The sequence below is a fragment of the Procambarus clarkii genome, chromosome 13 (assembly GCF_040958095.1).
Source record: "Procambarus clarkii isolate CNS0578487 chromosome 13, FALCON_Pclarkii_2.0, whole genome shotgun sequence".
Classification (NCBI taxonomy): domain Eukaryota; kingdom Metazoa; phylum Arthropoda; class Malacostraca; order Decapoda; family Cambaridae; genus Procambarus; species Procambarus clarkii.
In genome coordinates this window covers 22,916,004-22,928,868 of record NC_091162.1, presented here as the reverse complement: position 1 = coordinate 22,928,868, position 12,865 = coordinate 22,916,004, and the positions used below count along the sequence as shown (strand labels likewise).

The window sequence follows — 12,865 nt, the reverse complement described above, 5'->3', positions numbered from 1 at the left end:
CAAAGGTACATACATAAAGAGATTTTACAAAGTTTGTTGGCTTTATAGATAGAGCTAGTACATACAATGCCTAAAGCCACTATTACGCAAAGCGTTTCGGGCAGGATTCGGGATAACTCTTACGTTATCTTGCGGGTGTAAAATAGGGAAATCTTTTGAGAACAGCATTTATATCTGATAGATAGTATTTTCCTAACTCTTATTACTATTAGACTACTCAGTACTGTACTGTGACTATTAGACTACTCAGTACTGTAGTGTGACTATTATATTACTCAGTGCTGTGACTATTAGACTACTGGCTGCGGTGACTATTATTATGACAGGTACACGGAGAGAGTGTAAGCGTTCAAGGAACGTAAACAAGCCAGTCGTGGCTGACACTTGACGGAGGGAGGACGCGCACGATCCCACCCTCGTCGTCGCCCCTACACCAACACCACTTTATGTCAGCAGGGAGGACGTATTGCTCCGCCAAAGGCTCTGTTAACATAAATAAAAAAAAAAAACATGCAATTTTAGCCCAGAGCGTTGCGATGAGCAGTAACCAGTAGGATCCCAAACCTGTATTGGCAATAAAATTATGACATCTTAGTGATGTCACACTAATATATATTATAACATTTTATCGTATTTTCATTAGGGTTAGGTTTGAGTTAAGGTCAAATCGTACACAAGAATGTTAGACAAAGCTCATTTAGATTGTCAAACTATATAGTGTAGTGTCAGTTTTGGATATATTAGTGTAGGCTTGGTCTCGGTTAGTTTGACGAATATATCTTGAGGTTATCTTGAGATAAGGGACCTAGTCTATGGAACTCACTCCCTAGTGAATTGAAAAACTGTAAAACTTTTGCTTTATTTAAAAGCAAAACCAAAAAGTACCTAACTTCATCATCTTAGTTTCCTACACTGAGCTTTAAATTTGCTCTGTACCTAGTGTTACCCAATCTCCTAATTTTTATGTAATATCAAACAACCTTATCATTGTGTTCATTGCTGTCTTCTTTTATGTGCTAGCCATATGCTGTATTGTGACTACCAATTTTTGTCAACTACCATTCAAGCTGTCATTGCAATCAATCATAGCTACCTATGTGCTTTAATATACTGTACCTACAATTTTCTCTCATCTTCTTTTTTTTCATTTCATGTAATCTGTTATCATTTTTTTGTCTATAAATTTTGCAAGTATTTACCTCCTTAAAATTTTCTTAGATTAAGGACCTGCCCGAAACGCTGCGCGTGCTAGTGGCTTTACAAGACTGTAATTACCATATTTGTATCCTCACATTCCTTATGTACATTCTTGTATATGCATAAATAAATAAATAAATAAATAAATAGATGATTTCGGGGCTTTAGTGTCCCTGCGGCCCTGTTCTCGATCAGGCCTCCACCCCCAGGAAGCAGCTCGTGACAGCTGACTAACACCCAGGTACCTATTTTACAGCTAGGTAACAGGGGCATAGGGTGAAAGAAACTCTGCCCATTGTTTCTCGTCGGCGCCCGGGATCGAACCCAGGACCACAGGATCACAAGTCCAGCGTGCTGTCCGCTCTATCGACCGGCTCCTCTTTAGTTTAGGTTGGTTTAATAATCCGTTAGCAAACAATCTTTTGTATGGTATGACTTTTGTAACAAGCCACATTATCTCTAATGTGCCACTTACTTATCTCCATTATCACTATTGACACCTGCAGTCATATTCACTAACCATTAATGACCTCTGTAATTTAATACATGTTCTCAAGAAGTTCCAATAACCAGCAAGCTGGTTTACAGCAGGTTGGGCCAGGAAACAGGTCAGGTGAAGGGTGGATATAAGCCAGTCAGGGATGTAGTGTCAGTCTAACTCACTACCAGTGATTCAGTGACAAACACCCAGGATATGCTGAGGATCTTCTCCAACACCATCGATATTCATCGGTATATGACGCAATACACGAAGAGTCCAGTTCCAACTCTCATACCACACACTACGAGCCACACTACAGAGCAGACAGCCAATCTTGACCTTATCCGAGTTACCTGCTCTCTCTACCCTCGTTTGAGCTTTCCATCCTCACTCTCCTTTGAGCTCTCTACCCCTGGTCTTGTTCAAACACTTTTAGCTCGGGCCTCATAACAGCTCTGATTCTGGCCAACGTCACCACTACGTCCCATCTGCCTCTCTCAACAGTACATAACATGCATCCTCATCTTGACCAATCATTACATATCATCTGACTGCTGTTACCTAACTGTATTAAAGACCAGTGGTGGCAAGTTAAACATAACACCATACTCTTTGAATGTAGTCAACCAGAAATGCATATATTATACTTGTATCCAGGTTAGGAGAGGTTAGGCTAAACTTTATTAATTTATTTATTTATATATATACAAGAAGGTACAATGGGTTTGAGAGTACATAACATCGATGTTTTTACATTCTTGTGAAACCACTAACATGCATAGCATTTTGGGCAGGTCCTTAATCTAACAGATAATTTTAAGTACAGTAAGTAATTTGTATCAAAAGTGAAAAAAGTTAACAGGTTATCTTGAGATGATTTCGGGTTTTTTTTTTTTAGTGTCCCCACGGCCCGGTCCCCGACCAGGCCTCCACCCCTAGGAAGCAGCCCGTGACAGCTGACTAACACCCAGGTACCTATTTTACTGCTAGGTAACAGGGGCATAGGGTGAAAGAAACTCTGCCCATTGTTTCTCGCCAGCGCCTGGGATCGAACCCAGGACCACAGGATCACAAGTCCAGTGTTCTGTCCGCTCGGCCGACTGACTCCCCGCCCCGACCGGCTTTTTACAAATGTACAGGTACTGTACATTTGTAAAAAAAAATTAGTAGGTACATTTTAGTAAAATTTGAAGATTATTTCTAGGTACATTGTAGAAAAATTTGCTTTCAACATAACCATGATATAAGATGATGGCAGTGATTACAACGGTGAAGTTATAAGACTTAGGCACATATTTTGGGGTAGCACACGATACAGTGCGAGTGTGAAGCACCAGGTAGAAAACTATGAGGATGAAATTGGATACTTTTTGGTGTTATTTTTTAATAAGGGGTAGGTTGAACAGCATTTTAATTTGTTAGGGAGTGACTTCCATAGACTAGGACCTTTATTTGCATAGTATTTACACAGATTTAGTTTGACTGGGGATATCAAAGATATATTTATTTCTGGTGTTGCATTGTTGATACAAATAATTGCATCATTGGTACTTTTTTTGGGAGCAGAAGCCAAACTGACAGGGACTTAGTATGTTGAATTTTACGAGGTAGGAGTAGATCTGTTTATAAATAATTTTTTTCAAATATTTTTGATTTGGTCTATACAGTAATTGTTTGTCTGCCATATCTCTTCCTTTATGGACTGGCATTACTCGTGCTTTTATAAGGATATCAGGGAAGGTAAGACACTAGATATTTGTTGAACAGCAGAGCTATGGGTAGTGCAAGGGCATGGGAGGCACTCTTGTATACCATAGATGGTATTTCACTAATGTTCCCAGCTTTGGTTTTTAGTGAGTGAATAATAGACATAACATCTGTCGGGTTGACTGGTAAAAGGAGAAGAGAATTTGGATAGCTGCCTGTAAGATATGTAGTAATATGTGTCTGGGTCTGTGGGATTTTTCTGGCTAGGTTAGCACCAACTGATGAAAAGAAGCTATTAAATTCTTTTGCCGTTTCTAAATCTGTTGCAGGTGTATAACCATCCTTGGAGAGTTTTGTCTGCTTGTTATGTGATTACTGTTTAGATCCTAGGATGTTAGAGATAGTTTTCCATGTGCTTTTCATGTTTCCTTTTGCTTCTTTTAATCTATGCTCAAAATAGGAAAGTTTTGCTCTTATTATACTGGTAAGCATTGACGAGTACAGTATCGCTTTACTACTACTGTTGTAACTAGGTGAATCCTAATTTTTTTTTCATATTCATGTTTCTTATTGACTGCTTTGAGTATGCTACTTATGAGCCAGAGGTTGTTTAATCTTTTGCCAGTTACTTGCTTGGTGAGGAGAGGACAGTGAGTGTTGTAGAGGCTTAAAGTTTTGGAAAAGAAGTTGTTGCTAATGAATTTATATCCTGTGTATTATTGAACTGTGTACTTGTTTAAATAGTAGAGATGACATAAAACTACTACAACACAATTTAATAATTGAATTATTAACTTTGTTGTAGTTTACCATTTGGACAGGGAGGGGAAGTGCCTGATCTTTAGAGGGTTCCTGATGGGATAAAATTGCTTTGTACCTAAGATGATTTGCAAACAAATTTTGAAACCTAACTATTGCAAAGCTGAGCTTACTAGCATAACCTAATGTTATAAACAGTGCTTACAATTAAGCAATATAGTATGTTTTGTCGAACCACCTGTGTATGATTTGACTATTGCTACCCCTCATGGTGTGCTCTTGGGATACGGGCATTTGACTTGCTGGAAGATGACAATTATTTTGTTTGCCTGGACTTGTATTTTTGCCATGGGGTCACTGGCTGTCGGCAAAATAGTCTTTCAATCTGTTCTTGTGGGAGTAGTTTAGAGTTGCCAAAAGTTTGCCCCACAGCATTGATGCCTGCTGAGAACAGTGGCACACAGCTATTTAATTCACTGAGTAAATATCTCATTCTACCAAAAAGTTAGGACAGATTTGAGCAATGCATAAAGTTGAAATTACCCTGATTACTAACCATAGAAAACCTCAACACCTCGATAGCAATGGAAGTGATCACCTGATTTCATAAACACAACATTCAATTATGTCACTGTTAGGTCATCACATGAACTAACTCTAAGAAACAATATGTGAGCCTTGCTTAACTCTCAGCATTGACACCACATCTTTCAACACCACTCATGCAATCAAGAGAAGACAACCTTCAAGCAAACTGCACAAATCTTAAAGAATGAAAATTTGTTTATCTTGTGTTGAAGTTTGTGGGTTAAATGCTGGCCTGGTGGAGAGGGGTGGGGAGAGGGAAGGGGGGTTACTGTTCAGGCGAATGTGGGTAAGCCTCCCTATGGTCCAAGCCTGTGGGTGATGGGCTGATCTTTTTCTTTCTCCCTAATCCAGCTGCTGCTTCCTATGTTGACCGAGTTGGGCCATTTGCTGGTTATGTTCTCCTGTGAGTTCTCATGTAGTGGGTTCTGCCCTAGTTCTTCTGGCCCATTGCCCCGACCCTTCTTTTCCGAGAGCTCTTCCTCTCCCTGAGGATTGGTGGTGTACTCTGCCTCGATGGTTCGTGGCTCACTGCAGACCTTCATTTGTAGTTTCATGCCCTTGTGACCCGTCTCTTGTGTTGGAATCAAATGGTGTTCTTTTTGGTGCAATGTTGGTATCTATCTTGACAGCTGTACTGTGTTGTAGCTTAGTGAGCCTTTCATTTATTTTTCCATTTGGTGTCTGTATTGGTGTTGTCTAACTAACTTTTCTTGATTCTCCTGTTATTGCCTATATTATTGTCACATGTCATTCAGCCTTGGCAGGGCATTTTTCTTCCTTCTCCAGTCAGTTAATGTTCCTCTAGAACTTTTTGGTACTTGAATCATGTGTTAGTTTTTTCCCCTTAGCTTCTTTTCAGTCTGATAAAAGAGGAGAGGTTCCTACTCTTTGCTGAATGTAAAGGGAATTTGTGCCTGGGTTAGTTTTCTTCACCTTCACCTTTCCCTATTCTTGACTATAAATAGTGCCTTCTATCTCCTAGTAGAGTCCTCTTGTCCTAGCTGCTTAATCTCTCCAGCTTGGGGGTTCATCATGTACTCTGCTCTGTGGCTTTTGGGCTCACAGCTCTGTTTATCTCCCTTCCTAATTCTCTCATCCCTTATTATAAGCCTAACCTCACTTGTGTCTGCATGGGGGTTTGTCTCAGGCAGCCTGAGTTTTTCAGTTTTTCTTGCTCTAAGACTGGCTGCTTTGACAGTTTTCCTTGCCATTCTATTCGTGGTCCTACTGATGTTGACCATTCATTCCTTCTTGAATGTTTATCTACCTCACTGCATTTGTGTTGCTCTTGAGTGTTTTGTGTATGTTCTTTGTCTCGGACTCCTCCTCTCCAGCAGTTTTTCTCCCATGGGTAAACCAAGTCTATCTTTTTTGTATTTCAGAAGTGCCAACCTCATCTGCAGATGCACTGTTATCTTGAGGTTATCTTGAGGTGATTTCAGGGCTTAGCGTCCCTGCTGTCCGGTCCTCGACCAGTCCTCCTTTTTGTTACACATCCCCCAGGAAGCAGGCCGTAGCAGCTGTCTAACTCCCAGGTACCTATTTACTGCTAGGTAACAGGGGCATCAGGGCGAAAGAAACATTTTGCCCATTTGTCTCTGCCTCCACCAGGGATCGAACCCGGAACCTCAGGACTGTGAATCTGAAGCGCTGTCCACTCAGCTGTCAGGCGCCCTTGTTGTGAGTAAGCTCACAAGTCAAGGATTTGTGATTGCACAAATTAAGTGCAATGAAATGCCCTTTTCTGGTGGGCTCCCAGTAGCTCCTTGTGTCAGAGTGAAGGGAAGGGAAGGGAACTATCAGGGGAAAGTGCCAAGCCATTACAACTATATACTGTAGCACTGGGAAGGAGTCAGGATAAGGATTTGTGATGGGATGGGGAGGAAGGAATGTTGCCCAACCACTTGGACGGTTGGGGATTGAATGCTGACCTGCATGAAGTGAGACCGTCACTCTACCATCCAGCCTAAGTGGTTTGACATGTGTTATAGTGAGAGGAAGCAGATTAGCTGATACCTTGGGTTACCTTGGCTGCCATCTGGTGGTGATCAGGACCAGTACAGTTAGGGGAAGTTACCCCAAGGCAACAATCGTGTGCTTTGTTTACCTGGGTGGTATTTTCTTTGAGTAAATGCTTGTTTTGTTGCAGCTGTGCTTTCTGGTGTTTTTTTTCCCATTTTGGGTCAATTTCTGATCAAATAGCTCCCCTTTCCTCAGTGTGAGCCAAATTTTGGTCATAGCTTCTGGTAGGCAAGGATGGGTCTCAAGAAGCTTGGTGGGATTAACTAAAACTTGGCATTACAGTGCTTAAGCTTTGGGAGCTACTGGGGTTCAAGTTTGAGTACGTTTCTTGAGACAATGATACATCTCAAAAGGATAAAGTAGCTAGGCTGTTTCTACCCTCTACCTCAGGTCCTTCAAGGCGCTCACAAGTCCAGCGAGTACAAATCCACAAATCACAGTACTGTTCACAAATTTGCTAGCGGGGTTCCACCATAAAAGGGTGTTTCATTACATTGAATGCTTGATTTTTTATTCATTGTATTGTTATACAGTATATAAATACAGTATTTAGTTTCCCCTCACTTAGAAAAGTAATCCTTTGTAATCCCCATAATCCTTTGTCCAGTGTTTTGCATCGGTTCAATACTAAATTTAAACATTTAAAAGTCTACAAATGTGTAGCTTAAAAAAAAAACTAGCTTTTCACATGGGAAATGTAAATTAATTCACCTACAAAATCTGACTATAAAGGAGATGCTGCATTAGTATCTGTTACTAACTTAGATAAACTTAGTCTGTCTCACCACCTCATCACTGTGTAATCAAGAGCAGCAAATAGGTTATCTTATTTCTGATTTAATCTTTAATAATAATCAGTATTAAAGTTGCATATTTTATATAGTTAAAGCTATAAGTTATTGTACAGCTAAAATTATCCATAATGCAGGTTTGGACTGGAGTAGTCATTTTTCTGTGGGGAGCCCCTACGGCTCCCTGGAGCTTATCGGGCTAATGTGTGTTATGTTAGACCGGGACATTAGCTAAGGAGTTCAGACCTACCAGGGACCAGCGCCAGAACCTGGCCCCTTCAGAGAGGTTTCAGGGAGCAATGGCCCTGGAAAACCCCATATGGTTGGGGGTTTTCCTTATCTGCCATCGACCGGGGTTAGGCACCCAGAAAGGTAGGCGTAACAAAACAAACCCCACATGGTAAGAAACTACAACAAAAACCGAACAGAGAGGTAGAAAACTCCCTACAATCCCAAGGAAACAAGCAAACAAGCAAACATCACACTTTACTGCCGCGCCGATCGTCCGCGCAGCCCTCCCCACCCCGGGAGGGGGAGGGGGGAGCCCCGGACCTACCGCGCCGGCTGCCAAGCTCCAGTTCGTTCGCTAATGTCAACCGGGATTGACGCTTCTCTGGCCTCAGTTTCCTAGGCGGTGTTTGCCTTGTGTGGCGTTCACTGCCGTGTGTTGTGGTGTGCGGTGGCCAGGAGTACTTCATCAGTGCCGGGGCTGCATGTGCTTAGTGGCTGACTTCCCTAAGCGCCCTGTGAGTACTGCCCTTGCGTTACAGGGTTATCTTCCCTGGGGCGTTCGGGAACCATTCCCGTAGAGGTTCTTGCTGCTCGGCATTTGCCTCGCCCTTGGGGCCAGCTGGGGCTTGGGGCCCTTGTTTGGCCCTGGGTAGGGATTGGTATTGTGCTGGTTAGGGCGTCAAGGTGTTGCGCAGCCTGCCACCTAAGCGGCGGCCGGTTTCTGTTGCCTCTGGAGACGGTGTACTTTTGCGGGGTTTTTCTTTTGTTTTTCTTTTTCTTGCCTGGTGGGGGTCTGCCTAAGGTGGTTATAGTTCCACTGGTAGTGTTTGGCGGCCCTCTGCTAGGCCCCCGTGCTTGTACACGTCTCGGGGGTTTTCAGTGCTATAATCTACCCTCTTGTTATGTTTGGGTTTCTTAACCGGTTAGCAACACCTTGCCCGGGCTTCCCGTAGTTGTTACCCTACGGGCCCTGGAAACCCCTGTCTGGGCTCGGGGGACCATTGAATGTGTCTTCCGGGTTCCAACCCGTCTTGTACGGGATCGTTGGTTGCTGTTCCCTTGTCTCCGGGTGACAGTCGCCATTTTTACCTCCGTCATGCTGCCTGTTGGGTCACTGACACCTTGACCCGGAGTCTTGCGAGTGATTCTCTGCTTGTTCTCCAGTACTCTCCTGATGTTATTACTGTTCAGAGTACAGGCGGCATCCGTGTTGCAAGCTAGGTTAGGTTGCTGCAACATGCTAGGTTGGTTTCCCACTCGAATGCCCCGTGGCCGCCCCGTTTGGTTAGGTGCTGCTCGCCCCTTTCTCTCCATGTTCCCGGCTCCGGACCGTCTGCGTGTTTCTGGGTCGGGGCGGGGTTCAGTTGCGGCAGAGACTCGGGCGGTTTTCGGGGGATGCCCCGTTCGGGTTGGGGACGGAGGTTTGAGCCTGTGCCTCCTGCCAAGGCTTCTGGGTCTTACCAGCGGCCCTTTCTTGTTGCCTTCCCCATGGGCTCTTGCTTTTCTTTCAGGGCGGAGGGCTTGGAGGACGGCTCTGCCCCGGGGCCTCTGTTGTTGGTTCCCGGGGCTGTGGGGGATGCCTACTAGCAGTTCTGGGGCGGTTTTGCCCCTTCAGGGGTTTTTCTGCTGTTGGGCGTCGTTTTTCGCCCTTCCAGTCTGCTAGCTTCCCACATTTGCTGGCGTGTTTTTGTGTATTAAGCGTCAGTCACAGCCCCTGCTGGCGGCCATTTTCGTCTGCCGGTTTCCCGGCGTGGCCACCAGGGCGGCGTTGCCACCAGGGCGGCGTTGCCGTTTGTTTACATGCGTCTGGGTGTGCGAGCGAGCGTCTCTGGTGAGTTTTCAAAAAATTTGCAGGGTTTTTGTTCTCCTGTTGTCGTTTCTTTGTTTTTCTGGTGTTTTCTTGCCGTTGCCTGTTCCTCTGGGAACGTTTGGGTGTTGATTTTGGGTCTGAGCCTCTGGGTTTAGGCTCAGTGCCCCTGGCTGGTATGCTTGCTCCCACACCTTGCCCCTCGGTTTTCGGTCTGTTGGGACCGTTTTCCCAGGGCGTTCTGCTGGGGTCTGTGCTTTGCCTTTTAGTGGTGTTCTCCGCCGGCAAATGTGGTGGTTTGGGCTCCCCCTGGTTCGATTCTGGGTTCCTTTGGGTTCCTTGGTTTCGTTCTGGAGGTTTCTTCCTCTTGGGCCCCCTTTTGTGGGTTCAGGGGACTTTGTTTCCTCGTGTGACCCGGTTCTGCCTTTTGGGGTTCCGGGGTCTTCCTGGCTTGCAGGCTGAGCTTTTTGGGTCTTGGCACATGTTGTGGTTGTGCTGGGACTTTGTGGTTTTGCTGTCGAGGTGGGCCTTTTGATGCAGTTTTGTGCCTTCTTTGCCTGGCCGGCGTAGTGCTCTTTGCCACTAGTCGGCGGCTTGTGCTTTTACAATGTATGTCCTCACCTAGTTGTGCTTGTGGGGGTTGAGCTCTGGCTCCTTGGTCCTGCCTCTCAACCGTCCGTCAACAGGTGTATCGGTTCCTGTGCCTCTTGGGCTCTGTCATGTCTACATGTGACATTGTATGGGGGTCAGCCTCGTTCCTTGTGTGAGGAGTCGCCACATTACTTCTTAGTGCTTTCCCGTTCCCATTCTGACACTCACCAAAAAAAAAAAAAAAAAAAAAAAAAAAATTAATTCTATCTGTGGCTCTTTTGGGTACTCAGTTTCCGCCTGTGTCCCCTAGTGCGTGTGCCCCTTGTGTTACATAGCCTGTCCTTCTCAACCCTGTCGATTTCCTTGGGTATCTTGTATGTGGTGATCAGGTCTCACCTCACTTCCTCTTCCAGCGAAGTGTGGTTTCATTCCCGTAGTCTCTCCTCATGACTTCGGTAGTGTACTTTTTCTTTCTGAAGGGGTTCTGTTCCCTTCTCTGTTGACTGGGCGCTGGGGGAGCAGCTTGCTCTGTTGCCTCTCGCTTGGTCCCGCTGTTGGTGGGCGCTTTGGGTTGTCTTCCGGCCTCTGCTGGCGTCGGAGGACGGCTTCTCCCCCTTGGGGGGGGTTCAGAGCTGGCGGGGTGGCTTCTCCCCCTTGGGGGGGGTTCAGAGCTGGCGGGGTGGCTTCTTCCCTGCGCTTCGTCATTTCCTCTTCGTGGGTGCGTGGGGCGTGGTCGATCCGCCCCATCCTTCTGGGCTTCCCGTCTGCTTTTTGCAGTCATGAGCTTTTCCCGTCTGCTCTTTGCAGTCATGAGTTTTTCCAGTCTGCAGTTCTTCTGGACTACTTCCGTCTGCGCCCTGGATCCTCTGCCCTGCTCGGAGGACTGTTGTCTCCTGTTCGGATTCTGTTAGGGCCGGGTGCATGGATGGTGGACCTGGACCTCCAGGTCACTTCTTGGCACGTTCCTCTCCAGTTTTTCTGGGGCTAGCACGGTTGGTAATTCCCTATGTGTACTTACCTCTGTGTAGTTACAGGATGTGGCCTACTCTCGTGGTGTCCCCTCTTCCCGGCACTTTGTCATATAATGCCTTGATTATACTTGTCATATTGTCATATAATGATTGTCATATGTCATAATGTCTTCATATGGTTGTCATACAATGCTTTGATGGTGGGGCTTCAGGTTTGCTGTTTTTATTGCATTCCCTATTTTGTGAAGGGCACTTTGTATACTCTTTGCATCTTTACCGGATCTTAGTGCCCTGTCTGCGTCTGAGATTCGGTGTCTGGCCTACCTCGACGACTGGCTGGAGTGGGCTCCCAGTCAGTCCGCTTGTCTGCTCGCCAGGGGATGGTTCTTTCCAGATCGCTGGGTTTGGTTTCCTGGTGATCTGGAGGTTTTACCTTCTGTTTCCGTCCCGGGTTCGGACCTGGGCCTTGTTTCTGGCTCTTGGGCCCCTCATTGTCTTCCCTCCAGAAGTGTTGCTGTGGCTGTGGTCCCGCCTTTGGCTGTTCAGGAGGGGGTCCCGGGTTGCTCAGCGGTTGCTTGGGCGGTTGTGCGGGAGTTTGCACTTCGGCGTGCTTATCTGCCCGCGGAGTCGGGTTTGGCTCCGGCGTCGGTTGGTTCCTACGGAGACTCCACTTCCGCCTCTTGCATTCCTTGGGTTCCTCTGGGGATCTGGTGTTGGTGCTGCGTCACCAGCTTCCTCTTTGGGGTTTTCGGGGTTCCGTGCCTTGGCGGCTCCCCGAGCCTTCGCTCGATGTGTTCACGGACGGGTCGTCTCTCGGCTGGGGCTTTGTGACCAGTGCTCACCAGGTCGGCCGAGGTTGATGGAGTCTGTCTGTCCATCGGGCTCACAGCCCGGTTCAGGTGTTCATGGCTGTCTGGTTTGCGCTTCGGAGGGTTTGGGTCACTAGGTACTCTCCCATTCGGCTCTGTTTGGACTGTTCTCTGGTGGTTCTTGCCGGAACCACAGGGGGTTTGGTTAACCGTGTGGTTCGTGTCCGGGGTGTGTCCTGCGTCCTGGTGGACAGCTGTCTCGGTTCATTCCTCTTCGTGGGTTGGCCAGTCGTCGCCGATTCGTTTTGTTGGCTCTGTTGGGCTTATGGACTCCTGGCCATGGACGTCTTCGGGTCGGCGTGGTCTAGGCGTCGCCCGTTTTGTGGCGCCCTTCCCACCTGCGAGGACTTCACGGTGGAGGTTTTCGGCAGGCCTGGTCGAGGTGGGGGGTACCGGTACCTCTTCTCCCGGTCCAGCTGTTGCTTCGGGTTCTGGCTCAGTTGCAGCCCATTCCCACGAGAACAGTCCTTATGGTTCCACTGTGGCCGGCCCGGCCTTCTTTTCAGACGCTGCTTGATAGGTGTCCGTACCCGGGGCGTTTTTCCTGAGGCTTCGCCTCTTTCAGCAGGCCGAATCGGTCCTGTCCGTGACTGGTTCGGCCTTCTCTTTGGCTCTTCGCGTCTGGTATTTTGACGCAGGTATCGCCATCTCTATGGTGTTCAGGTGGTTTTGTTGACGGTGTCCCACCTGCGAGCTTCGTCTTGGAGACTGTATGACGTTTCTTACGTCTTCTCGCGTTTTGTTTCCCCCCCGGCCTGCTCATGAGTCGCCCGAGCCATCCTGGTCCTTGTTCAGGGTGCCTTCTTCTCTTCCCCTCAGTTTGTGGTAGCCCCTTCGGTTTTAGTTTCCTC

The 12,865-nt window shown here is 46.7% G+C and overlaps 1 protein-coding gene across 5 annotated transcripts in view; it reads left to right on the top strand.

Moving 5' to 3' along the window:
* The first annotated feature begins 369 nt into the window (after positions 1-369).
* The window catches only part of LOC123757254 (uncharacterized), a 43,476-nt gene continuing 30,980 nt past the window's right edge, over positions 370-12,865 (top strand). The window contains exon 1 of one of the 5 annotated variants that reach the window (XM_045740777.2): positions 370-448. Coding sequence is in view for 1 of the 5 variants with exons in the window: in XM_069323793.1 (XP_069179894.1) it covers positions 9,577-9,607 (31 nt within the window). In the remaining 4 variants the exon portion in view is untranslated. Of the gene's footprint in view, positions 551-9,106; positions 9,608-12,865 lie in introns of those variants that run through there. The other 4 variants (XM_069323792.1, XM_069323791.1, XM_069323793.1 and 1 more) reach the window with 4 other exon arrangements.